Genomic DNA, 26,206 nt, shown 5'->3' with positions numbered 1-26,206 from the left:
TGCTATACTCTGAGTCCGAGTATGACTCCCCAGACTTATAATGACTGCTATACTATATACTTCAACTTGTTTCTCATCTCCTTCTCCAGCTCAGACCAGGGCAACTCTGTCCTTCCAGCTCCTGAGGCCAAAAATCTCTCCTTTTCTCTTATACTCATGTTATGCCTCAGCAGTTCTTGTTTGCTGTACCTTTCTAATTCCCTACTAAGGCCTGATGCTCCATCACCTCCCATCTGAACTTTTCCAGCAGTCTCCCTGCCATCATGTTTCTCCTACCGTCTGCTCACCTCCAGAGTCATGGAGAGCCAAGGTAACACCTGAGGCAGCTCATGTCACTCATCTATTCAAGGTTTGTTCATGTCACTCGGAGTAAAGTGAGCTCTTTTCCATCTCCCATTCCATTACCTCCCTGATTTCATCTCTAATCATTCCCTGTCTTGCTCGCATCACTTCAGCTACACTGGCCTCTGTACAATATCTCAGAAATACCAGACATGCTCCTCTGTCCAGGCCTTTGACCTAGCACTTCCGTCTTCCTGGGACAATCCTCGGTTAGATGTTTGCCTAGTTTCCTCACTTAAGTCCTATAAGACTTAGCTCAAAAATCACATCTGCATTGGAGCAGTACCTGCCTCCCTATTTAAAACTACAGCCCCTCACTCATCTCCAATACTTCCAGGCACCCTCCTTGTTTCCTCAGGACTCTTAATAGTTTACTACTGACTATGTGTATTATCTTTCACACCCCACCAGGACATGAGATCCATGAGGTAGGATTTTTTGGTTGTTCAGTAATGTGTCCCCTGTGCCTGGCACAAGAGATGCACAGTAAAAATTGTGCTGAGTGAAAGAATAAATGAAAGACCAACTCACAGGCCTGTCTTGTGGTGATTCTGCCTCTCCCAGTGGACTGCAGATTTTGTGAGGGAAGGGGTAAGGTCTGTCTTGATCACTGCTGTGTCCCCAGCATCACCCAGAACAGAGCCAGGCATGGAGCGGGTTGGGAGGTCCTACAGGTGGGTGGCTGTATGTCTGTAAAATATTCCTTTGAGCAGATCTTTGTCAGATGGAAGGTGAAGAACCAGTGCTGGGTTTCCCCTTGAGGAACACTGGAAATGGGAGACATAAGCACCTACAAGGATTCTTACGGGAAGGAGGAGAGAACCCTGCCTATTGTGGAGAGCGGGATATCTGATATTACTTACTGCCACATTGCACTCCTTTTTGTTCCTTGAATTGCCAAGCTCATCCAGCTTATGGGCGTTTCTACATGCTATTTTCATTCTGTGGGACCTTTCTCACACTTTGGCTTCTGTGTCACAGCTCAAGGAACATCCTAGAAAGGTGTCCATTGGCTGCTCAGTCTGGGACTACATTTCCCAGAGGCCCCTGCTTTCAGTTGAGGCCATGAGACTAGTTTGTCCAGTGGACTGAGAGCAAAAGTTATATATGGTAGTTTCAGGCCAAAACTTGATTAAAAAAATTTTTTTTTACCCTGCTTTACTGAGATATAATTAACACAAAATTGTAATATATTTAAAGTGTACAGACATAGTGATTTGATATGTGGATTGTGAGGTTATTACCACAATAGAGTTAAATAACATCACCACACATAGTTACCTTTGTTTTTGTTTTTATGTTTGGTGAGAATGCTTAATATCTATTCTTTTAGCAGTTTTTTTCTGCTTTTTTTTTTTATTGTATCTGCAGCATGTGGAAGTTCCTGGGCCAGGGATCAATCCTGAACCACAGCAGTGACCTGAGCCACTGCAGTGATAACACTGGATCCTTCACCCACTGAGCTATAGGAGAACTCTCTTAGCAAATTTTAAGTATACAATACAATACAGTCTTATTAATCACAGTCACCAGGTTGCACACTAGATCCTCAGACCTTATGCATCTTATAACTGAAAGTTTTTACCTTTTTACCAGCCTGTCCCTGTTTCTCCCACACCCAGTTCTTGGCACCAACCATTCTACTTTCTGTTTGTATGAGTTTGGCCTTTTTAGAGTCCATATATAAGTGATATCATACAGTATTTGTTCTTTTCTGCCTTATTTCACGTAGCATAATGCCATCAGGTTCCCTTCATATTGTTGCAAATGTCAAGATTTGACTTTTCTCATGCCTTAATAATATTCTTTTGTCTCTAGATACCAAATACTATTTATCTCTTCATCTTTTTCTTTTTTTGGTCTTCTTGTCTTTTTAGGGCCACACCCATGGCATATGGAGGTTCCCAGGCTAGGGGTCGAATCAGAGCCGTAGCCGCCAGCCTACACCACAGCCACAGCAACTCGGGATCTGAGCCAAGTCTTCAACCTACACCACAGCTCATGGCAACGCTGGATCCTTAACCCACTGAACAAGGCCAGGGATCGAACCAACAACAGCGTGGCTCCTAGTCAGATTTGTTTCTGCTGCACCGCGACGGGAACTCCTTTATTTTTATTTTTAAAAATTTAATTAAAAATTTTAAAAAATTTTTTGCTTTTTTTTTTTTTAGGGCCACACCCTCGGCATATGGAAGTTTCCAGGCTAGTGGTTGAATCAGAGCTGCAGCTGCCGGCCTATGCCACAGCCACAGCAATGCAGGATCCAGGATGCATCTGCAGCCATAGCTCACGGCAATGCTGGATCCTTAACCCACTAAGCAAGGTCAGGGATCGAACCTGCATCCTCATGGATCCTAGTGGGGTTGGTTAACTGCTGGGCCACGGAGGGAACTCCCTAAGTCTCTTTCAAATACTTGGATGTCAAATTGCTATCAAGTTTTGAAACACCTATTGGCAATTTCTGCACTGATCTTGTTGCAGACTACTAATATTGGTGGGCAAACATTCGTCCTGCTTTATCTTATTACCCTGTTTTATTTTTCTCCATGGCACTTACCATTTCCTGCAGTTACTTATTTAGAGGTCTATTTGTTTACAGTTTTTTTCCTACTAGAATGTGGGAAAGCTTACCAGATGTAAGCTCTATCAGAAAGGAATCTTATTTATGCTTCTCTGTTGTAATTCTTGTTCCTAGCGCCTGGTACACTGTAAGTGCTCAGAAAATATTTATTGAATGATGAATAAATCTCATTCATCATTCAATAATGAGGGGTGGGCAGAAGGGAGAGGAGGCCATCCTTACCTGTTATAGACGCTCTCTACAATCCAAGTTCCAAATTCCAGCTAGTTCACGGACAGCCGCTGACTCTCTAGTTTTCTGGTTGGCCACAATACCCCAGATTAGGTCTGGCCTCTTACAACCCACTTGCCTAGGTCTCCCTCATTAGAGATTGGACCCCTCTATGGGATCTGTCTGTCTTTCACCCTGGTTTATAAATTCAGAGTGGGTTTAGCTGGTGCTTAAGTGGCGACTGCTATATTCCCAGAGTCAGGCAGTCAAGGCCCTTGTTCAGCATAAATAGATTTATGGCGTGAGTGCATGCATGTGGGCAGGAGGGGAGGCTGCCCTGGGGAAAGAGTGCCCTCCCTTGTCTCCCAGGGCCCAGTCTTGGCGGGGTCCAGAGTTGTTCTTGTGCTTTGGTCCAGTGGCTGCCTGAGCTACCACTTCCCTCCCCTACCAGCCACCTCAAGGTGCTGGCTCAGGTTGGCAGTGCTTAGCACACCAGATATTGAGGGGCAGGTGTCTCATGTGGCCCAAATGGATACTTAGAACCAAGGTAAGTAAACAGTATTAGATATATTTAGTCATTTTTCTTTTTTTTTTCTTTTCTCTTTTCATGAGCTGAAGAGGAGGTTACCGAGAAAATATGTCCAACATGCAGAAAATCAAGAGGCTGAGTATGATGACGCTTCCCATAACAATCCCCAGGACCGCAATGTAGAAGGCTTGGTGGGAGGTCTCAGCTGCCAAGGCTCGGTCATTCCATTTGTTGCTGCGCCTTGTCTGATTTGAGAGGAGAGGTAGAACAGGAATAGATGGGCTTAAAAAGGTTGTTGTGATGAGGGAGAGGGTGAGCCATGGGATGTATGAAAACAGGGTGGGGACCTAAACCCCAAGCAAGAATCCGAGTCAGCGTTAGGGCCAGGATGGAGAGTGAGGGGTGGCAAGGATTGGCATGACTCAAGACTCTCACCTGGATAGAGAAAATCAATGCTACAATGCCTATGGGAAAACACAGGATGAAGGCCCAAATCGACAGGCACATATAGTCTTTGGGGGGCTTGGAACGCAAAATTTCAAACGCCTGGGAATGGGAAGTGGGTTATGGGTCAGTATGGCTTCTGGATTCTAACATCCCCTCTGGCCTCTTCCCTTTCACCTTTCTTGGCTCCTGTAAAATCTTCACTGACATCCTTTAAAACTCTCCCTAACTCCCTTTACCACCCACCATGTTCTGTCTAACGTCTCCTTATCCCCTTTAATACCTCTCTGTCCTCTAGAACTTCCAGCCCCCCACTCTGCCTCCATGCTCTGTAATCCCTCTCAGTTCCCTGTAACCATTTCCCTGTCTCCTATAACCTCCTGTCTCCTATAATCTCCTGTCTTCTATAACAGCCTTTAAGATCCCTCAGCATATTCTCACTAGGCCCCTTCCACTGTCATCACAAAAGCCCTTACTGACTCTGGTGACTCTCACTTGGTCTGCCTGAAAACTCAACTGATCCACTGCAGCACTTTGTTCCTATTCAACCCTCATTGTCCCTCAAACAAACGTCTCTTTGTCCCTATAAACTACGCTAAGAAGACCCTCAATAAACACTTAACACTCTGACTTTTCATGTGTAAAACATTCATTGTGCCTGTATAAAATTCTCAACTTACAAAAACTTGTAATGACCTTAGTGGCTCTCTCTTTGTCCCATTTATACTACTTCTCATGTCATTCCTATGAATCTTTCATGGTTCTGCTCTGAGGCTTAGTTTTCACTCATAAACTCCTACCCCCACCCCCCCATAACCTCACTTGGCTTCTCTAAGACCTTCTTTGAACACAACCGAAACTCAAAGTCCTCTTTTTGTCCACTCATAGCCTCTTCTCCCTCCCCTTATAAACACATGCCCTGTTTCCCTTTAACACTTTCTCTTCATTTTGGAAACCAGCTTCTTGACCCTGTGAACTCCCTGTACACTTATGACAGCCTCCCTGTTCTCTGAGACCAATGCTCCGTCTAAATACTTCTCTGCTTATAACGCCCTCTCTTCCCCTTATGAAGCACTCTTTGTCCCCTCATTCCCCTCAAACCCATGCGAGCTGTCTTCCTCCCACCCTGTCCCCCCCCTAAATTCCCTCCCTGTCCCCTCAAACACCCCCATTAGGGCATCTGGATCTGGCTACACCGAGCTTTCCCCTCGCTCCCAACTCGTCAGGGGTTGCCATGGAGACCGCGCAGGCCCCGCCCCTTACCCTGTGTCTTCTCCTATTGGCTGATTGGAAGTTGCGTGTCGGGGGTCGGGAAGCCTGGCTGCTGATTGGTCTAGAGCATGAGCGATGGAAGTTATTTTTACTACAGTTTAATTTTGAGGGTTGTTTATATGTATTGGATACAAGCCCTTTGTCAGATATGTGACTTGCAGTTATTATGTTTGGGGCTTTAATTTATACTTTTATTTTCTGTTATTTGCAGAGCAATGGTTTTTTTTTTTTTAATATTGATAGAGTATAATTCTTTTTTCTTCCCTTTTAGAGATCATATCATATTTATGAACTTTTTGTCTAACCCAGTGTCAGAAATGTTTTCTTCTGTATTTTCTTCTAGGTGCTTGATAGATTTTTGCATTATATATTTTTTTAATTTTGAGACACCTCTTATTTTCTAATATAAGTACCTCGAGGGGGTACGTTTTCTTCTAAGCACTGCTTTAGCTGCATCCACATATTTTGATATGTTCTAGATTTTTGATCAGTTAAAACATTTTCTAATTTCCCTTGATTCATGAATTATTTTGACTTGCATGGTTTATTTCCTAAGTGTTTGGGTTATCTGTTATTGATTCCTAGATTACTTTTATTATGGTCAGCATATTAGTTTTCTATTTCTATGTGACAAATCAACATACACATTTTTGTGTTGTGTGGCTTAAAACGACAGCCATATATAGGCTCACAGTTCTGAGGGTGAGAAATCCAGAATAGGGTTGCTGAGTTCTCTGTTCAGGTTCTCACTTGAGATCAATGTGTCTGCGAAATCTGTTCTTAACTGGAGCCCTGGATACGCTTCCAGGTTCGTGTGGTTGTGGAATTCAGTTCCTTGTGGTTTTGGGACTGAGGCCGTTATCTTTTCCTTGCTGGCTAGCTGCCAGGATCGAGTCCCAGTTTCTAAAGTACACCTGCATTCCTTGCCGTGTGGTCCTGTTCATCTTCAAAGCCGTAAACACAGAATTCCTTACCATCAAAATCACTCTCATACTGGAGTTTCCGTCATGGTGCAGTGGAAACGAATCTGACTAGGAACCATGAGGTTGCGGGTTTGATTTCTGACCTCACTTAGTGGGTTAAGTATCCAGCATTGCAGTGAGCTGTCGTGTAGGTCGCAGATGCGGCTTGGATCCTGTGTTGCTGTGGCTGTGGTACAGGCTGGCAGCTGTAACTCTGTTTAGACCCCTAGCCTGGGGACCTCCATATGCCTCGGGTTCGGCCCTAAAAAGCAACAACAACAACAACAACAACAAAAATCACTCTCATACTTCGTTTCTGACTTCCTCTGTCTCTAACCTCTAGACCCATGTTTAAAGGCCTCATCATGTGTTTAGGTTAGACCCACCCAGGTAATCGTCCTTTCCTAAGGTAAGCTGTACCATTTAATCACAGGAGTGATATCCCATCATATTCACAATCTTGGCAATTATATAGGATTGTATACCAGGAAGAGACTTTTTTTTTCTTCATCAGTTAGAGGGGGGCTCATTAGAATTCTTCATACCACCATCAGATAATATGGCTTTGTATAATTTAAATTCTTTGAATTTTTAGTTATGGTAAAAGATACGGTCTATCTTAAAAAAATTTTTTTTTCTTTTTATGGCCACACCTGAAGCATATGGAAGTTCCCAGGCCAGGGGTTGAATTGGAGCTGCAGCTGCTGGCCTATACCACAGCCCACAGCAACACTAGATCCAAACTGCATCTGTGACCTACACTGCAGCTTGTATCAATGCCTGATCCTTAACCCACTGAGTGTGGCCAGCGATTGAACCTACCTCCTCATGGACACTATATTGTGTTCTTAACATGCTGAGTCACGATGAGAACTACTTAAATTTTTTTTTTTTTTGTCTTTTTGCCTTTTCTGGGGCTGCTCCCGCGGCATATGGAGGTTCCCAGGCTAGGGGTCTAATCGGAGCTGCAGCCACCGGCCTATGCCAGAGCCACAGCAACGCCAGGTCCAAGCTGCATCTGTGACCTACACCACAGCTCATGGCAATGCCAGATCCTTAACCCACTGAGTAAGGCCAGGGACTGAACCTGAAATTTCATGGTTCCTAGTTGGATTCGTTAACCACTGCGCCACATGGGAATTCCTAAAGAAAATTTTTATACAATTTTTTTTTGGTCATGCCCACAGCATGTGGAGCTTCCTGGGCAGGGATCAGACCTGCATCACAGTAGTGACCCAAGCTCCTGCAGTGACAAGGACATATCCTTAACTTTCTGCATCACAAGAGAACTCCAAAAAAATTTTATACAATTTTATTTTGTTTGTTTGTTTGTTTATTTATTTATTTTTAGGGCCTCACCCTCAGCATATGGAAGTTCCCAGGCTGGGGTCAAATCAGAGTTATAGCTGCTAGCCTATGCCACAGCCATAGCCATGCCAGATCCAAGCCCCGTCTGTGACCTATACCACAGCTCACCGAAACGCCAGATCTTTAACCCACTGAGTGAGGCCAGGGATGGAACCTGCATCCTCATGGATGCTAGTCAGATTTGTTTCCACTGAGCCAAGATGGGAACTCCCATAGTAGTATTTTTTTAAAAGAGGAATAAAAAAGAACAGTAAGATGATTCATCACAACCATTAGGAATTTTCACCAAGCTTTTTATACCTTATAAAAATTGTGCTCTGCAAGAGAGAAGTCAGTCGGCTCTAATTCCACCAATTCAATCTACTTCAAATCATCATTGTTTTGATATAACATTGAGTTTTATTTTATTTTATTAAAAAAATTTTTGTTTTGCTTTTTTAGGGCCACACCTGCGGCACATGAAGGTTCCCAGGCTGGGGTCGAATTGGAGCTACAGCTGCTGGCCTACACTGAAGCCACAGCCACTCAGGATCCGAGCTGCATCTGTGACCTACACCACAGCCCTCGGCAATGCCAGATCCCTAACCCATTGAGCGAGGCCAGGAATTGAACCCGAAACCTCATGGTTCCTAGTGGGATTTGTTTCCGTTGAGCCATGATGGGAACTCCAACATTGAGTTTTGATAGAACAATTCAGGGAGTTCCCTCTGTAGCCCAATGGATTAATGATCCGGCTCATTTCTCTGGCCGTGCTGCTTCTATTCCTGGCCCAGTGGAGTGAATTAAGAATCCGGCATAGGTTGCAGCTGTAGCTGGGCTTCGATCCCATGCCTGGAAACTTACGTATGTTGCAGGTGTGCCCCCCAAAAGTAATACTATTAACATTAAAAAGAAAATTCAGGGAGTTCCTGTCATGGCACAGCGGAAACAAATCCGACTGGTATCCATGAGGATGCAGGTTCGATCCCTGGCCTCGTTCAGTGGGTTGAAGGATCCGGTGTTGCCGTGAGCTGTGGTGTAGGTCGAAGATGCAGCTAGAATCCTGCTTGGCTATGGCTGTGGCTGTGGCTGTGGCGTAGGCCGGCGGCTACAGCTCTGATTCAACGCATAGCTGGGGAACTTCCATGGATGAGAAATGAACGTCTATGTTGTGAGCTGCTAGATGGTGGGGTTTATTTGTTACAGCCTTTAGCATGACTCTAAACAATGTACCTTCTAGACCTCATTGCCCACCAGCCCAGTGCATCACAAACTACATTTGTGGTTGTGGAGTAAGACCTGGTTTTAGATCTTTAATCTGTCATGAATGATCCTTTTGGTCTATACCATGTTCAGCAAGACAAGTCTTTTAATCATTTACTCGATGTCATGGCAAAGTGAAATTGCTGTAAGTTTTGAAACACCTACTAGCAATTTCTGAACTTGTCTTGTTGTGACATTAAGAGTTTTGGGATGGAGTTCTCGTTGTGGAGCAGCAGAAATGAATCTGACTAGGTTGTGGGTTCGATCCCTGGCCTTGCTCAGTGGGTTAATGATCCAGCATTGCCATGAACTGTGATGTAGGTCGCAGACATGTCTCGGATTCTCCGTTGCTGTGGCTGTGGTGTAGGCTGGCAGCTGTAGCTCTGATTGGACCCCTAGCCTGGGAACCTCCATATGCTGCGAATGTGGCCCTAAAGAGCAAACAACAAACAAAACAAACAAAAACAAAAAAGAAAACAACAACAAACAAAAACAAAAAAGGGAGAGTTTTTGGACTATTCCTGGCACTGCCTGGCACTGCCTTTATTACCTTGTTTTATTTTTTCCGTAGCATTTACCATTGCCTGTATTTATCTTATTCATTTAGAGGTCTATTTGTTTTATGGTTTTCTTCCCACTATAATGTAAGTTCCATCAGAAAAGGGTCTTATTTTTCTTTTGGTTCCTAGTTCTTAATACAGTGCCTTGTACAGCATAGGTGTTCAGAAAGCATGTGTTGAATAATACATTAATCACAAGCTTTAGTGGGCGGGAGGTAGGGGAGAGGAGGCAGTGGATACCTGTATAGAAGCTCTCTCTGGTCATACCTGACCTGAATTCTAGCTCCTTCACGGACAGAGGCTTGACTCCCTGGTTTTCTGATCAACTAAAAATGCCCCAGATTAGATCTGGCCTCTTCCACTCTCCCTCTTTAGGTTTTCCCCATTAGAGTTTGGATTGCTCTGGACTGTCACTGTTTGATGACAAGTCTGTCTTCCACTCCAGTTTATAAGAATGTAAGATTCTGAGGGTGTGGAGTTGGATTTCAAGTGATGACTGCTATGTCCCCAGAGTCAGGCAGCACAATCAAGGCGCTTGGTCACTGTAAATGGACTTAACAGCATGAATTCAGGCAGAGGGGAGGCAGCCCTGGGGAATCAGTGCCCTCCCCTGTGTCTCAGGGTCCATATCTTGGCAGCATCCCAGGGTCGATCTTGTGCTCTGGTCCAGTGCCTTGTCTGAGCTACCACTTCCTTCCCCATCAACCACCCCCAGGTGCTGGGTCAGGTTGGCAGCACTTGGCACATCAGACATGGAGGGGCAGGTGTCTCATGTGGCCCAAATGGATACTTAGAGCCAAGGTAAGTAACACTTGTTGTATATTTTGGTGGCTTTTTTTGTTCCTGAGTTGGGGAGGAAGTTACCGCTTAAGTAAGATTACTAGGAATGCACTCAAGACGAGGAGTATGGTGATGCATCCTGAAACAATTGCTGAGACAGCCAGCATGTAGACTTTGTGGGAGGTCTTGGCTGCCAAGGCTCGTTCATTCCTATGGTTGTAGCGCCTGGTCTGAGTGTGAGAGGAGAGGCAGAACAGGAATCCAAGGGCTTCAAAGGGTTATTGGGTCACAGGCACTGTAAGGACTTGGGTGGGGATCTGAACCAACAGGAGGGAGAACATGGATACAGCTGGTTCAGGGTCAGGGTCAGGTTCAGGATCAGGATGGAGGGGGAGGGAGAGGGTAGGCATGATGCACATTCCCACCTGGGAGGAGTAGTACAGGGCCACACTGCCTAAGGGACAGCACAGAAAGCAGGCCAAGATCGCCAGCAAGAGGTGGTCGCTGGGAGGCTTGTCAGACCTAATTTCAAATGCCTGGGGGAAGTGAGTGGGTTATGACTTAGTATGGCTTCTGGACTCTCTGAGTCCCCATAACCTCCTGCCTTTCACCCTGTTTGGCTCCTATAAAATCTTGACTGACACCCTTTAAAAGTCTCACTGACCCCCACGACTCCCAACACTTTCCTTCTAGCCTTACTCTAAGACCTCCCTGCCCTAGAATTCCCTTACACACCCTCATGCCCTATAGCCTCTCTCTGTTCTCTCTAACCTCTCTCCCGTCTCCTCTAAGCTCCTCCGTGTCTTCTACAACCGCCTTGCAGATCCCCACAGCACATCTCACTCGGCCCCTTCCACTGTCCCCACAAAATTTCTCATTCCTATTTTTGTGGCACCTTGCCTGACTTTGAGGGGAGAGGCAGAACGGGCATAGATGAGCTTCTAAGGCTTATTGAATCAGGGTTGGCCGTGGAGGTATATGGACCCAGGATGGGGCTGGAACCCACAGGAGGGAGGACAGGAAGAAGGTGGTTTGGGGTCAGGGACAGGGTGGAGAGAGAGGCGGGGGCCAGGATTCACATGATGTATATCCTACCTGGGAGGGGTAGCACAAGGCTACAGCGCCTAAGGGACAGCATATGAAGCAGGCCACGGATGGCAGCACGTCCTCGTCGCTGGGTGACCCCTGAGACATAATTTCCAACACCTGGGGGAGGAGTGGGTTATGGCTCAATATGGATTCTGGAGCCAACATCCTTTCTGACCTCCTTCCCTTTCATGCCAAGACATTTCTCGTTGGTTCCTATAAATTCTTCATTGATCCCCTTGCAAACTCTCATTGACTGCCGCTAACTTCTATCATGTCACCTCTGACCTCTCCCTGTTCCCTAGACCTAGAAATCCCCACCTCCCCCTGCGTGCCCTGTAACCCCTCTCTGTTCTCTGTAACCTGTCCCGTCTCCTCTAACTCCTCCCCGTCTTCTACAACTACCTTGCTGATCCCTACACCATGTCTCACGTCCCCACTTCCAGTGTCCCTGCAAAGTCCCTTATGACTCTGATGACTCTGGCTTGGTCTCCTTGTACCTCCACTGACCCACTGTCATGCTTTGTTCCCACCGACACCCGCATCATCCCCCATGCGACCGACCTTCTCTTTGGCCCTCTCAACAAGAGGCAAAGACGACCCTCACTCAACACTTTAACACTCTCACTCTTCATCTGTAAATTCTTCATTGTCCCCTGATGCAATCTTCAACTTATAAAAAATTCTAATGTCCTCAGTAGTCCTTTCTTTGTCCCATTTATACTATCACTCACTTTGTCCCTATGAATCTGCCTCCATCCTGTTATGACCCTTATTGTTCACCCATGAGTGCCTCCCTTCTCCCCCTCCCCCCATGACCTCTCACTTGGCTCCTCTAAGATCTTCTTTGAACAACTATAAACTCTAAGTCCTCTCCTTGTCCACTCATGGCCTCTTCTCTGTCCGCTTATAAAGATCTGCCCTGTATCCCACTAAAATCTTCTCTCTACATCTGAAACCAGCTTGGTGATCCTCTGAATTCCTTCTCCCTACTCTAAATATAACCTTCCTCTTCTCCTAAACCTGTGCTCCCTCTAAATACATCTTTACTTATAAAATTGTCTCTGCCCCCTTAAGAAACCTTCCTTCCCCCACATTCCCCCCATCCTCTAATTCTCCTTCTTCAACTGTCACCCCATAAATTCTCTCCCTGCTCCTTCAACCCCCCTCTTTCCAACCCCATGAGTGCATCTGGATCTGGCACTACCAAGGCTACATGGAGCCTCTCCCTCCTTCCAGCCTGCCAGGGATTACCATGGAGACCAGACAGGCCCTGCCTCCTACTCCACCTTTCTATTTCTATTGGGTGATTGGAGGTTGTCTGTTAGGGTTGGGGAAGCCAGTGCTCACCTGGCTGCTGATTGGTCTGAGGGAGTTCAGGTTCCTCCTATTCTCTTTGATGATTGGTCAATTCCAGGAGTGCCTTGGGGAAGACCACCACTTGGTACAAGAGTGATGTGGGCCTAGGAGTCTTGGGTTGCTTCAGGCACCTTGAGAGGGGTCATTTAACAAGTTGGAGTCAGGTTCTTCCGCAGTGGAGTGTGATCTTTGCAAGAATTAACATCTTTTGGAGTTCCCGTCATGGCTCGGTGGTCGACGAATCCGACTAGGAACCATGAGGTTGTGGGTTCAATCCCTGGCCTTGCTCAGTGGGCTAAGGATCTGGCATTGCTGGGAGCTGTGGTATAGGTTGCAGATGCGGCTCGGATCTGGCATTGCTGTGGCTGTAGTGTAGACCAGTGGCTATAGCTCTGATTAGATCCCTAGCATGGGAACTTCCAAATGCCAGGAGTTCGGCCCTAAAAACACAGAAAGACAAAAACAAACACAAAGCTAAATTACACCAAACATCTATAAATTATTAGGGCTGGGGGTTCTTTAAGGGGGGCTATTTCTCTTATTCTTCTTCTATATATAGACTATGAAATATTTATAATCATTGCTCTGAGAAAGTGCTGCACACTAACATTTATTTCAAATAAAGCTGTTCATCAATTTACACTGTCTTCATAATAAATATAAAAAATTTAGACTTGCCCCCCTGCTTCTCCCTCTCTTTCTCCCCTTTTTTTCGTTATAACTGGAAGTTTGTACCTTTTACCACCTTCATCCAATTCCTCTTCCTTTAGTCTCTGCCTTTGGCCATCACAATTCTAATCTCTTTTTAATGAGTTTTTTTTGTTTGTTTGTTTGTTTGTTTGCTTGCTTGCTTTTTAGGGCTGCACCTGCGGTATATGGAAGTTCCCAGGCTAGGAGTCAAATCAGAGCTATAGCCACTGGCCTACACCACAGCCACAGCAACTCCAGATCCAAGCAGCATCTCCAACCTACACCAAAGCTTATGGCAACGCCGGAGCCTGACCCACTGAGTGAGGCCAGGGATGGAACCTGCAACCTCACGGATACTAGTTGGATTTGTTTCCATTGAGCCACAATGGGTACTCCCCAAGTTTGTTTATTTTGAAGTGTAATTGACTTATAATACTATGTTAGTTCCTGGTGTACAATTTAATGATTTGATATTTCTATACATTACAAAGTAATCACCATGATACATCTAGTTATCATCTGTCACCGTACAAAGATACTTCGTTATTACTGACTATATTCCCCATGCTGTACATAAATGCTCTTCATTTATTTTGTAACTGGAAGTTATCAGATATATCACTTGCAGATATCTTCTCCCATTCATTAGGCATCCTTTTTGTTTTGTTGATAATTTCTATTGTTCTGGAAAACCTTTTTAGTTTGATGTAGTACCATTTGTTTATTTTGCCTTTGTTTCCCTTGCCTGAGGAGATAGATCCAAAAAAATGTTGCTAAGACTAATGTTGAGTGCACTGCCATTTTCTTCCAGAAGTTTTATGATTTTTAGGTCTTAAATTTGTTTTTAATCCATTTTGAGTTTATTTTTGTAAATGGTATGAAAAGTAGTCCGTTTCATTCTTTTGCATGTAGCTGGCCAGTCTTCCCAGCATCATTTATTGAAAAGGCTGTCTTTTCCTTTTTGTATATTCTTGTCTCTTTTGTTGTGTATTAATTGATTTATTATGGATTTATCTCTGGACTCTTTATTTCTCTTCCATTGGTGTATAATGTATGATGTATGGTTTTGTGTCAGGACCATACTGTTTTGATTACCATACTTTTGTAGTATAGTTTGAAGTCAGGGCGCAAAATCAGGTTAATTAACATGTCTATAGTTCACACAGTTATGTCTTTATTTGCGGGGGTGTTGAATGCTTTAAGATTTACTTTCTTAGTTTAAAATACACGATGCAGTATTGTTAACCATGGTTATGATGTTATATATTTAACCCTCACACCTTATTCACCTTATAGCCGAAACTTTCTATTTCTGTTTTTTAACCAGTTTGTTGCCCTCCCCCCACTTCCAGCCCCCCCCCTTCCAGCCCCTGGTAACCATTATACTGCTTTCAGTTTCTATGAGTATGGGTTTTTAATATTCCACATATAAGTGATATCGCACAGTGTTTATCTTTCTCTGCTTGACCTATTTCACTTATAATAACACCTTAAGGTCCATGCATGTTGTCTTAAATGGCAGAATTTCATACTTCTCATGGTTTAATAATATTCCTCTGTGTGTATATACTACCTCTTCCTTATCCATTCATCCATTGTCAGACCCGTGGGTCATTTCCTACCTTGGCTATTGTGAATCATGCTGCAGTGATCATGGGAGTGCAGAGACCTCTTTGAGACCACTGTTTTATTTCTTTGGGATATAAAACCAAAGTAGGACTGCTGCATCATATGTCAAGCAATCATAATTAATTTTCAGATTATATTTTTGCGACACCACCATCCCGTTTCCCACAGTGGTTGTCCAGGTTTACATTCCCACCAAGAGTGTACAAGAGTTCACTTAACAGGCCAAGGCTTTTAAAAAGCAAGGGAGAGTTCTCATTGTCTCCAGCTTACGGACTCAAAGGACTCTGATGGAGTTCCCTGCTGGCCTAGCAGTTAAGGATTCAGTGTTGTCACTGCTGTGGCTTGGGTTAGATCCCTGGCCAGGGGCGGGTGCGGCCAAAACAGGACAAAAGCAAAGACTCTGAGCCCTTCTGAGATGGTAGAATCACCAAGCGGAAGGAGACTGGGTCCCTGAATTGTATGTGGGCCACTTGAAATGCCCACAGTTGAGGTTCTGTGAGTGTGAAATAAACGTCTATGTTGTGAGCTACTAGATGGTGGGGTTTATTTGTTATGGCTTCTAGCACGAGCCTAAACAATGTACCTTCTAGACCTCATTGCCCACCAGCCCAGTGCATCACAAACTATTTGTGGTTGTGGAGTAGGACTTGTTTTTGATACCTCTATTCTGTCACGGACAATCCTTTTGGTCCATCCTGTGTTCAGTAAGACAAATCTATTGATCATATACTTGAATGTCATGACAATGTCAAATTGCTCCAAGTTTTGAAGTACCTACTGGCAATTTCTGCAGTTGTCTTGTAGACGTTAATAGTTTTTGGACTGTACTGGCATGCTTTAGCTTATTACCCTGCTTTATTTTTTTTCCACAGCATTTATCATTGCCTGTAATTACCTTGTTTACTATTTAGAGGTCTATTTGTTTGTGATTTTTTTAAATTTTTCTTTTTGTTTTTTAGGGGCTGAACCTATGGCATATGGAAGTTCGCAGGCTAGGGGTTGAATCAGAGCTACAGCTGCTGGCCTACGCCACAGCCACAGCAATTCAGGATCCGAGCTGGGTCTGGGACTTACACTACAGCTTATGGCAATGCCAGATCCACAACCCACTGAGCGAGGCCAGAGTTTGAACCCGAATCCTCATGGATCCTAGTTGGGTTCGTTAACTGCTGAGCCATGAAGGGAACTCCCTTTATGATGTAGGCTCCCAAAGAAAGGGGTCTTATTTATTTTTCTCCTTTGCTTTCCTGGTTCCTAGTACAGTACCTGATACATAGTAGGTGCTCAGAAAGTATTGTTGAATAATAATCAAATTCAATCAATGGCGTTGGTAGGGAGAGGAGGCAACCATAGCCAGTAATAGAAGCTCTTTGCAATCCTACCTGATCTGAATTCTAGCCAGTTCACTGACAGCTGCTTAACTCCCTGGTTTTCTGATAGACTGAAAATACTGCAGATTAGATCCAGCCTCTTACAACTCCCTCCATTAGTTTCCTCCATCACAGATAGGACCACTATGGATTGTCACTGTCTGGTAAGATGTCTTCCACCCTGTTTCCTAAGTTTTGAGAGGGTAGGGATTTAATATGAAGTGGTGAATGCTATATCCCCAGAGATATCAACTTGTCAAGGCCCTTGGTTGACATAAATAAATTTGTGGCAAGAGTTCCTTTCGTAGCTCAGCACTTAATGAACCTGACTAGGATCCATGAGGACTCGGGTTCGATCCCTGGCCTTGCTCAGTGGGTTAAGGATCCGGCATTGCCATGAGCTGTGGTGTAGGTCGCAGACACGGCTCAGATCGTGCGTTGCTGTGGCTCTGGTGTAGGCTGACGGCTGCAGCTCCGATTTGACCCCTAACCTGGGAACTTCCATATGCTGTGGGTGCTGTCCTAAAAACAAAAAATAAAAGAAAAAAATTGTGGCAAGTGTTGGGCAGGAGGAGAGGCTTCCTGGTGAAATAGTGCCCTACACTATCTCCTGTGAATCCCCCACACCCCTTGGTAGGGTCCCAGGGTTGGTTTTGTGCTCTGGTCCAGTAGCTGTCTGAGCTACCACTTCTTCCCCCATCAGCTACCTCCAGGTGGTGGCTCAGGTTGGCAGCACTTGGCACATCAGACCCTGGCCCAAATGGATCCTTAGAGCCGAGGTAAGTAAAGCCCGTCATATATTTTCATGGTTTTCTTCATGAGCTGAAATGAAGTTACCGAGTGAAAAAGATTATTAGGAACAGGATCCAGCTGTTGAGTGCAGCAATGCATGCCACAATAATTCCCGCAAGTGCAAGAGTGAAGACTCTGTGGGAGGACTCGACGGCCAAGTCTCGTTCATTCCTACGGTTGTAGCGCCTGGTCTGAGTGTGAGAGGAGAGGCAGAACAGGAATCCAGGGGCTTCAAAGGGTTATTGGAGGGGGCACAGGCACTGTAGGACTTGGGCTGGGATCTGAACCAACAGGAGGGAGAACCTGGATACAGCTGGTTCAGGGTCAGGGCCAGGTTGGGGGTGGGAGGGAGAGGGTAGGCATATTCCCACCTGGGAAGAGTAGTACAGGGCTGCACTGCCTAAGGGACAGCACAGCAAATAGGCCAAGATTGCCAGCAAGAGGTGGTCGCTGGGGGGCTCATCAGATGCAGATTCAGATGCCTGGTGGGAGGGAGTGGGTATGGCTCAGAATGGCTTCTAGACTCTACTATTCTTTTTAACCTCCTTATTAACTCTCCTTGACTCCTATAAAATCTTCACTGACACCCTTTAAAGCTCTCACCAACTCTAACTCACAGCATATTCCCTCTAACCTTACTATCCACTTTAATAACTCCCTCTACCCAATAACTCCCAGACCCTTCTCCCTGCCTCTGTGCCCTGTAACCCCTCTCTGTTCTCTGGAACCTTTCCCGTCTCCTCTCAGCTCCTCCCTGTCTCCTACGACTGCCTTGCGGATCCCTACAGCACATCTCTCTTGTCCCCTTCCACTGTCCCCACAAATTCCTTATTGACTCTGACAACTCTCACTTGGCCTCCTTGTACCTCTACTGACCCACTGTCATATTTTGTTTCTATTAACCCCTCATCATCCCCCAAGCAACCTTTTCTTTGCTCCTATAAACCTCTCAACACTTAATTCAACACTTAATACTCTTTTCTTCCGTAAAAACTTTCATTGTCCTCTTATAAAATCTTAAACTTATAAAAGCTCCCAATGTCCTCAGTAGACCTCTTTGTTCCTTGTATAATGTGACTCACTTTGTCCCTGTGAATCTACCATGATCCTCTTATGACCCTAATTGTTCACTCATAAATTTCTTCCTTCTCTCCCTCCCCCCCGTAACCTCTCACTTGGCTCCTCTAGGACCTTCTTTGAATAACTATAAACTCTAAGTCCTCTCCTTGTGCAGTCATAGCCTCTTTTCCCTCCCATTAGAATAGACCTGCCATATCTCCCACTAAAATTTTCTCTCTACATCTGAAACCAGCTTGGTGATCCTTTGAATTACTTCTCCCTCCATTAAATACAACCTCCCCGTTCTCAACTTGTGCTCTCTTTCTATACAAATACTTCTCTTTCTATACAACCCTCATTCCCCCCTTTTGAAACCCTCCTTGCCCCCTCATCCTCCCTATCCCCTCTAACTCTCTTCCTCGCACCTGTTACCCCATAAATTTTCTCCCTGTTCCTTCAACCCCCCATCTTTCCACCTCCATTAGGGCATCTGGCTCTGGCACTACCAAGGCTACATAGAACCGCTCTCCCACTCCAACTGGTCAGGGATTACCATGGAGACCAGACAGGGCCCGCCTCCTATTCCATCTTTCCACTTCTATTGGGTGATTGGAGGTTGTGTGTGATAGGGCGAGGGAAAGCCAATACTCACCTGGCTGATGACTGGCCTGAAGGAGTTCAGGCTCCTCCTACTCTCTCTCACGTGATTGCTCAATTCCACCAGTCGTAGCAAGAGTGATGTGCGCCTAGGAGTCTTGGGTTGCTTCCTGTACCTTGAGAAGGGTCATTTAACAGTTTTGAGTTCTTCAGTGAAAGGTGATCTTTGCAAGAATTGACGTCTTTTCACGTGCTTATTTGCCATCTGTATATCCTTTTGGATGAAGGGTCAGTTAGATTCTCCCATTTGAAAAAATTGTTTTTTTTGTTTTCTTTTTTGGGCACCCCGCGGCATAATAGGAGAAATCTTCTCGAACATAACATTAAGTCCTGGAAAGCAGTTCTTCAGGCCAGACAAAATCAGTAATGTGTGTGCTTAGTGTGGTAATGCATAGGTTTGCATCTTGAATTTTAGTTAGACTGATTGAAAGTTGGTCAGATTCATACCGATGCACATTTTACAGCTGCCATTTTAATTCTTTTTCTTTCACTTTTCATCGCTGATGTTCACTCTTCATAAAAAAAAAGCTATAACAGGTATATTTGTTTCTCCAGACTAGAGTAAAGGTGACACACGTTGTGCCACCACCTATGACACTATGGCATAGGTGTTCCCCAATCCTGAAATTCTTGTTTTAGCCCGGCACTTTGCTACCTGGAGTAAAGACTGCATTTGCCAGGTTCCCTGGGACCCAACCAGAGGAGACCACGTGATTAAATTCTGGCCAATGTGATGGGAGCAGAATAGTGTGTGTGTGTGTGTGTGTGTGTGTGTGTGTGTGTTGCTGCTCACTCTCAACCTAATTAATATAGTCAGCCCACCTCATGCACTGTTTTTCTGACACACGAGTTTATGTCATTGGCATCATAAACTGTGCGGAATAATAATCAAACCACAAAATATCTGTGTTCTGTTTAGATTTCAGTATAAAATGGTTCCTAATTATTTTTTTAAAAGAGAAAGTAAAAAGAGCAATAAGATGATTCGTCTCAACCATTAGGAATTTTTACCAAGGTTTTTTTTTTTTAAATTGAAGTTTAGTTTATTGACAATGTTGTATTAGTGTGTGGTATACAGCAAAGTGATTCAGTTATATATATGTACTTATATATTATATATATGTATACATACATATATATTCTTTTCCATTATAGGTTATTACAAGATATTGAATATGATTCCCTGTGCTATATAGTAGGACCTTGTTCTTTATTTATAGTAGTTTATATCTGCTAATCCCAAACTCCTAATTTATCCCTCCCTGTCCCCTTTCCCCTTTGGTAACCATAAGTTTGTTTTCTATGTCTCTAAGTCATAAATAAGACATTTACTTGTTTTGTAAATAAGTTTTTTTGTATCATATTTTATTATATTATTATTATTACCATTATTATTTTTTGCTTTTCGGGGCCACATCTGCAGCAAATGGAAGTTCCCAGGCTAGGGGTCGAATCAGAGCTACAGCTGCTGGCCTACACCACAGCCACAGCAATGTGGGATTTGCGCTATGTCTGCAACCTACACCACAGCTCAGGGCAATGCCAGATCCTTAGCCCACTGATTGAGGCCAGGGACTGAACCCTTATCCTCATGAATACTAGTCGAATTTGTTTCTGCTGCAGCACAATGGGAACTCCCTGTATCATATTTTAGATTCCACATATATCATATGATATTTGTCTTTGTCTGGCTTACTTCCCTTAGTATGATATTCTCTAGGTCCATCCATGTTGTTGCAAATGGCATTATTTAATTCTTTTTTATGGCTGAGTAGTATTCCATTGCATATATACATCATAGCTTCTTTATCCATTCATCTGTTGATGGACACTTAGGTTGCATCCATGTCTTGGCTATTGTAAATAATCCTGCTATGAATGTTGGAGTGCATGTGTATTTTTGAGTTAGCATTTTCTCTGGAATTGCTGGGTCATATGGTAGTTCTATTTTTAGTTTTTTAAGGAACCGCCATAGTGTCTTCCATAATGGCTGCCCCAAGTTTCATTCTTACCTACAGTGTAGGAGGGTTCCCTTTCCTCCACACCCTCTCCAGCATTTATTATTGGTAGACTTTTTACCAGAAGCACACAGGGGGACACTGACAATGGTTGGGCAGGGCTGCCACCTACAGGTGTTTAGGTTTGGCCCTCACTGCCCATGACCTAACCTGGCAGGGGAGCTGGTAGGAGCTGCCTCACTGGCCCAGGGGAATGGGCACCTCTTCTGATCACATAGTCTCCCCAGAGGCTGGTGTTGGGCCTAAGGCTGGGCCTTGGTGGGGTGTGCCAGGCATTTGGAGAGGTGAGGCAAGCCAGGATTCCAGGGTGAGAAGATGACTGAGGTGCCTGGGTGACACTCAGCCAGAGGTACCTCTGCATTTTCAAGCTCTCTAGAGCCTGTGGGGCCTTGTCCACTGCTGGCTTCTCTGCTACCATCTGAGCATCCTGCATTTGGGCTCCATCTCAGAGTCTGGAAAGTTCTATGGTTCTGTTGGGGGCTTCATCCCAGAGGACACTACATTCAGTTAAGACCATAAGACTGGTTCTGTCCAGTGGATTGAGAGCAAAAGTGACATGTGTTACTTTGAGGCCAACGTTTTGTTTAAAATATTCCCCTCTGCTTCATTGAGGTATATTTGACAAATCACAGTATGCAACATAGTGATTTGATATATGTATCTGTAGTGAAATTATTACAATAATCAAGTTGATTAACACATCTATCAGCTCCCACAGTTACATCTTTATTTGAGGGGGGTGTTGAATGTTTAAGATTTACTTTGTTTATTTATTTATTTATTTATTTATTTATTTATTTATTTATTGTCTTTTTAGGGCCGCACCAGCGGCGTATGGAGGGTCCCAGGCTAGGGGTCAAATTGGAACTGCAGCTGCTGGCCTACACCACAGCTATAACAACACAGGATCCGAGCCACATCTGTGACCTACACCACAGCTCGCGGCAATGCTGGATCCTTAACCCACTGAGCGAGGCCAGGAATCAAACCTGCGTCCCTGTGGATGCTAGTCAGATTCATTTCTGCTGAGCCACAATGGGAACTCCAAGATTTACTTTCTTAGTCAAAGTACACAATGCCGTATTGTTAGCCATGGTTATGATGTTATATATTTGACCCTCACACCTTATTCACCTTATAGCCGAAACTTTCTATTTCTGTTTTTTAACCAGTTTGTTGCCCTCCCCCCACTTCCAGCCCCCCCCCCTTCCAGCCCCTGGTAACCATTATACTGCTTTCAGTTTCTATGAGTATGGGTTTTTAATATTCCACATATAAGTGATATCGCACAGTGTTTATCTTTCTCTGCTTGACCTATTTCACTTATAATAACACCTTAAGGTCCATGCATGTTGTCTTAAATGGCAGAATTTCATACTTCTCATGGTTTAATAATATTCCTCTGTGTGTATATACTACCTCTTCCTTATCCATTCATCCATTGTCAGACCCGTGGGTCATTTCCTACCTTGGCTATTGTGAATCATGCTGCAGTGATCATGGGAGTGCAGAGACCTCTTTGAGACCACTGTTTTATTTCTTTGGGATATAAAACCAAAAGTAGGACTGCTGCATCATATGTCAGGCAATCATAATTAATTTTCAGATTATATTTTTGCGACACCACCATCCCGTTTCCCACAGTGGTTGTCCAGGTTTACATTCCCACCAAGAGTGTACAAGGGTTCACTTAACAGGCCAAGGCTTTTAAAAAGCAAGGGAGAGTTCTCATTGTCTCCAGCTTATGGACTCAAAGGACTCTGATGGAGTTCCCTGCTGGCCTAGCAGTTAAGGATTCAGTGTTGTCACTGCTGTGGCTTGGGTTAGATCCCTGGCCAGGGGCGGGTGCGGCCAAAACAGGACAAAAGCAAAGACTCTGAGCCCTTCTGAGATGGTAGAATCACCAAGCGGAAGGAGACTGGGTCCCTGAATTGTATGTGGGCCACTTGAAATGCCCACAGTTGAGGTTCTGTGAGTGTGAAATAAACGTCTATGTTGTGAGCTACTAGATGGTGGGGTTTATTTGTTATGGCTTCTAGCACGAGCCTAAACAATGTACCTTCTAGACCTCATTGCCCACCAGCCCAGTGCATCACAAACTATTTGTGGTTGTGGAGTAGGACTTGTTTTTGATACCTCTATTCTGTCACGGACAATCCTTTTGCTGTGTAACCTAGTCAACAAGACAAGTCTCTTGATCATATAAGTTGGATGTCATGACAATGTCAGGTTGCTGTGTTTCGAAGCGTTTACTAGCAATTTAGATACTGTTCTTGTTGCAAGCCAGTAACAGTTGGTGGACCAGCACCGGCAATGCTTTAGCTTATTTTCTCCATAGGATTTTCTATTCCCTGTAATTACCTTGTTTATTTAGAGGTCTATTTGTTTTTGGTTTTCTCCCCACTAGAATGTAAGCCCCCTCAGAATGAAGTCTTACTTATTTTGCTCTTCTGCTTTCCTAGTTCCCAGGACAGTGTCTGGTACATCATAGGTGCTCTGAAAGTATTGTTGAATAATGATTAAATCACAAGCATTGGTGATGAGCCGAGGCAACCATAACTGTTACAGAAGCTTTCTGCAGGAGTTCCCGCTGTGGCGCAGTGGTTAACGAATCTGACTAGGAACCATAAGGTTTCGGGTTCGGTCCCTGCCCTTGCTCAGCGGGTTAACAATCCAGCGTTGCCGTGAGCTGTGGTGTAGGTTGCAGATGCGGCTCGGATCCCACGTTGCTGTGGCTCTGGCGTAGGCCGGTGGCAACAGCTCCGATTAGACCCCTAGCCTGGGAACTTCCATGTGCCCCGGGAGCGGCCCCAGAAAAGGCAAAAAGACAAAAAAAAAAAAAAAAAAAAAAAAAAAAAGAAGCTTTCTGCAATCATAATTTGACCTGAATTTTAACCAGTTCATTGATAGATGCTTGACTACCTGGTTTTCTTTCTTTCTGTCTGTCTGTCTTTTTAGGGTCACACCCAGACTATATGGAGGTTTCCAGGCTATGGGTCAAATTGGAGCTGTAGCTGCCAGCCTACGCCACAGCCACAGCAATGCGGGATCTGAGCTGCATCTGCAACCTACACCATGGCTCATGGCAACACCGGATCCTTAACCCACTGAGCAAGGCCAGGGATCGAACCTGTGTCCTCATGGATTGGATACTTGTCAGGTTCCTTAACCACTGAGCCATGGTGGGAACTCCCTGATTTTCACAAGTACGCCAGGTTAGGTCTGGCCTTTTATAACCAATTTCTGCATTATTCCCCATTAGATATAAAACCACTCTGGACTGTAACTGCCTGATTTAAATGTTCTGAGGGGATGAGTTGAGTCTGTAGTGATGACTGCTAGGTGTCCAGAATCATACAGCATAGTCAAGGCCCTTGGTTGGCATGAGTCCATGCATGTAGGCAGGAGGGGAGGCTGCCCTGGGGAAAGAGTGCCCTCCCTTGTCTCCCATGGCCCAGTCTTACTGGTGTCCAGAGTTGGTCTTGTGCTCTGATCCAAAGGGCTACCTGAGCTACCACGTCCCTCCCCCATCAACCATCTCAAGGTGCTGGGTCAGGCTGGTGACACTTTTTACTCCCAAACATAAGGAGTATGGTCCGATTTGGCAAATGGATGCTTAGAGCCATGGTAAGTTAACACTTACATATATTTGGTGTTCTTATCATGAACTGGAAAGGAGGTTACCGAGAAATTATGAATGCTAGGATTGCAATTGAGATGAAGATTATGAAGACGCTGAGTATGAAGATGCATCCCATAATAATTGCTGAGACTGCTAATGCGAAGGCTTTATGGGAGGTCTCGGCAGCCAGGGCGGGTTCATTGTTATCGATGTGGCTCCTTGTCTGAGTTGGATGGGAGAGGCAGGGCAGGAATAGTTGGACTTAAAAAGGGTTATGGAATAGGGATGAGCCATGGGTCTGTAGGACACAGGGTAGCATCTGGACCAACAGGAGGGAGAACATGGATACAGTTGGGTCAGGGTCAGGGTCAGGGTCAGGATGGAGGGGGAGAGAGAGGGTAGGCATGATGCACATTCCCACCTGGGAGGAGTAGTACAGGGCCACACTGCCTAAGGGACAGCACATCATGAAGGCCAAGATCGCCAGCAGGTGGTGGTCTTTGGGGAGCTCCTCAGATACAGTTTCAAGCGGCTGGGGCAGGGAGTGAGTTATGGCTTAATATGGCTTCTGGACTCTAACATCCCCTCTGACCTCCTCTTCACACCTCTCTCATAAAATCTTCACCAATCCCCTTGAAAACTCTCACCAACTCCCTCTAACTCCCAGCATATCTCCTTTTAGCCTCTCCCTAACCCTTTAATACCTCTCTGTCCCCAGAACTCCCAGCCCACGCCTCCCTCTGCATGCCCTATGACCCCTCTCTGTTCTCTGGTAACCTTTCCCGTCTCCTCTAAGCTCCTTCCTGTCTTCTGTAACTGCCTTGCAGCTCCCTACAGCATGTCTCACATCTCCCCTTCCACTGTCCCCACAAAATCCCTTACTGACTCTGATGACTCTCACTTGGCCTTCTTGTACCTCCACTGACCCACTGCCACACTTTGTTCTTATCAACACCTTCATTGTACCCTAAGCAACTTTCTTTTTATCCCTATAAACCACCTAAGAATACCCTCACTCAACACTTTCACTTTTTATATGTAAAACCTTCATTGTCTCCTTCAACTCTTTCACCCTATAAAGCTTCTAATGTCTTTAATAGCTTTCTTCTTGTCCCTTTTATAATATCACTCGCTTTGTCCCTGTGACTCTGTCATGGTCGTGCTACGACCCATAAACACCTCCCTTCTCCCCACCTCCTACCTCATCCACATAACCTCTCACTTGGCTCCTCTAGGACCTTCTTTGAACATACTTCCTCTTTTTTTTTTTTTTGTCTTTTTGCCATTTCTTGGGTCGCTCCTGCGGCATATGGAGGTTCCCAGGCTAGGGGTCTAATTGGAGCTATAGCTGCCAGCCTACGCCAGAGCCACAGCAACTCGGGATCTGAGCCGCGTCTGCGACCTACACCACAGCTCACGGCAATGCAGGATTGTTAACCCACTGAGCAAGGGCAGGGATCGAACCCGCAACCTCATGGTTCCTAGTCGGATTCGTTAACCACTGAGCCACGACATGAACTCCCATACTTCCTCTTTTTATACAACCTTCATTCCCCCCTTATGAAACCCTCCTTGCCCCTTCATCCTCCCCACCCCCTCTAATTCTCTCCCTCATACCTGTCATCCCAAAATTT

The 26,206-nt window shown here is 44.9% G+C and overlaps 2 protein-coding genes across 3 annotated transcripts in view; both read left to right on the top strand.

Moving 5' to 3' along the window:
* The window catches only part of LOC146402340 (uncharacterized), a 53,123-nt gene that overhangs the window by 3,736 nt on the left and 23,181 nt on the right, over positions 1 to 26,206 (top strand). The window contains exon 3 of the mRNA XM_084960872.1: positions 17,128 to 17,203. Within this exon, the coding sequence (XP_084816998.1) occupies positions 17,128 to 17,203 (76 nt within the window). The remainder of the gene's footprint in view (positions 1 to 17,127; positions 17,204 to 26,206) is intronic.
* ATP4A (ATPase H+/K+ transporting subunit alpha) overlaps positions 18,998 to 26,206 on the top strand; it is a 50,593-nt gene continuing 43,384 nt past the window's right edge. The window contains exon 1 of one of the 2 annotated variants that reach the window (XM_084958674.1): positions 18,998 to 19,091. The gene's annotated coding sequence lies outside the window, so the exon portion shown is untranslated. Of the gene's footprint in view, positions 19,161 to 26,206 lie in introns of both variants that reach the window. The other variant, XM_084958673.1, reaches the window with a different exon arrangement.

The sequence above is a fragment of the Sus scrofa genome, chromosome 6 (assembly GCF_054392235.1).
Source record: "Sus scrofa isolate SSC_HxYL_T2T_F1_AM1 chromosome 6, Sscrofa_HxYL_maternal_Yorkshire_Landrace_v2.0, whole genome shotgun sequence".
Classification (NCBI taxonomy): domain Eukaryota; kingdom Metazoa; phylum Chordata; class Mammalia; order Artiodactyla; family Suidae; genus Sus; species Sus scrofa.
This window is presented reverse-complemented; position numbering and strand designations above follow the sequence as displayed.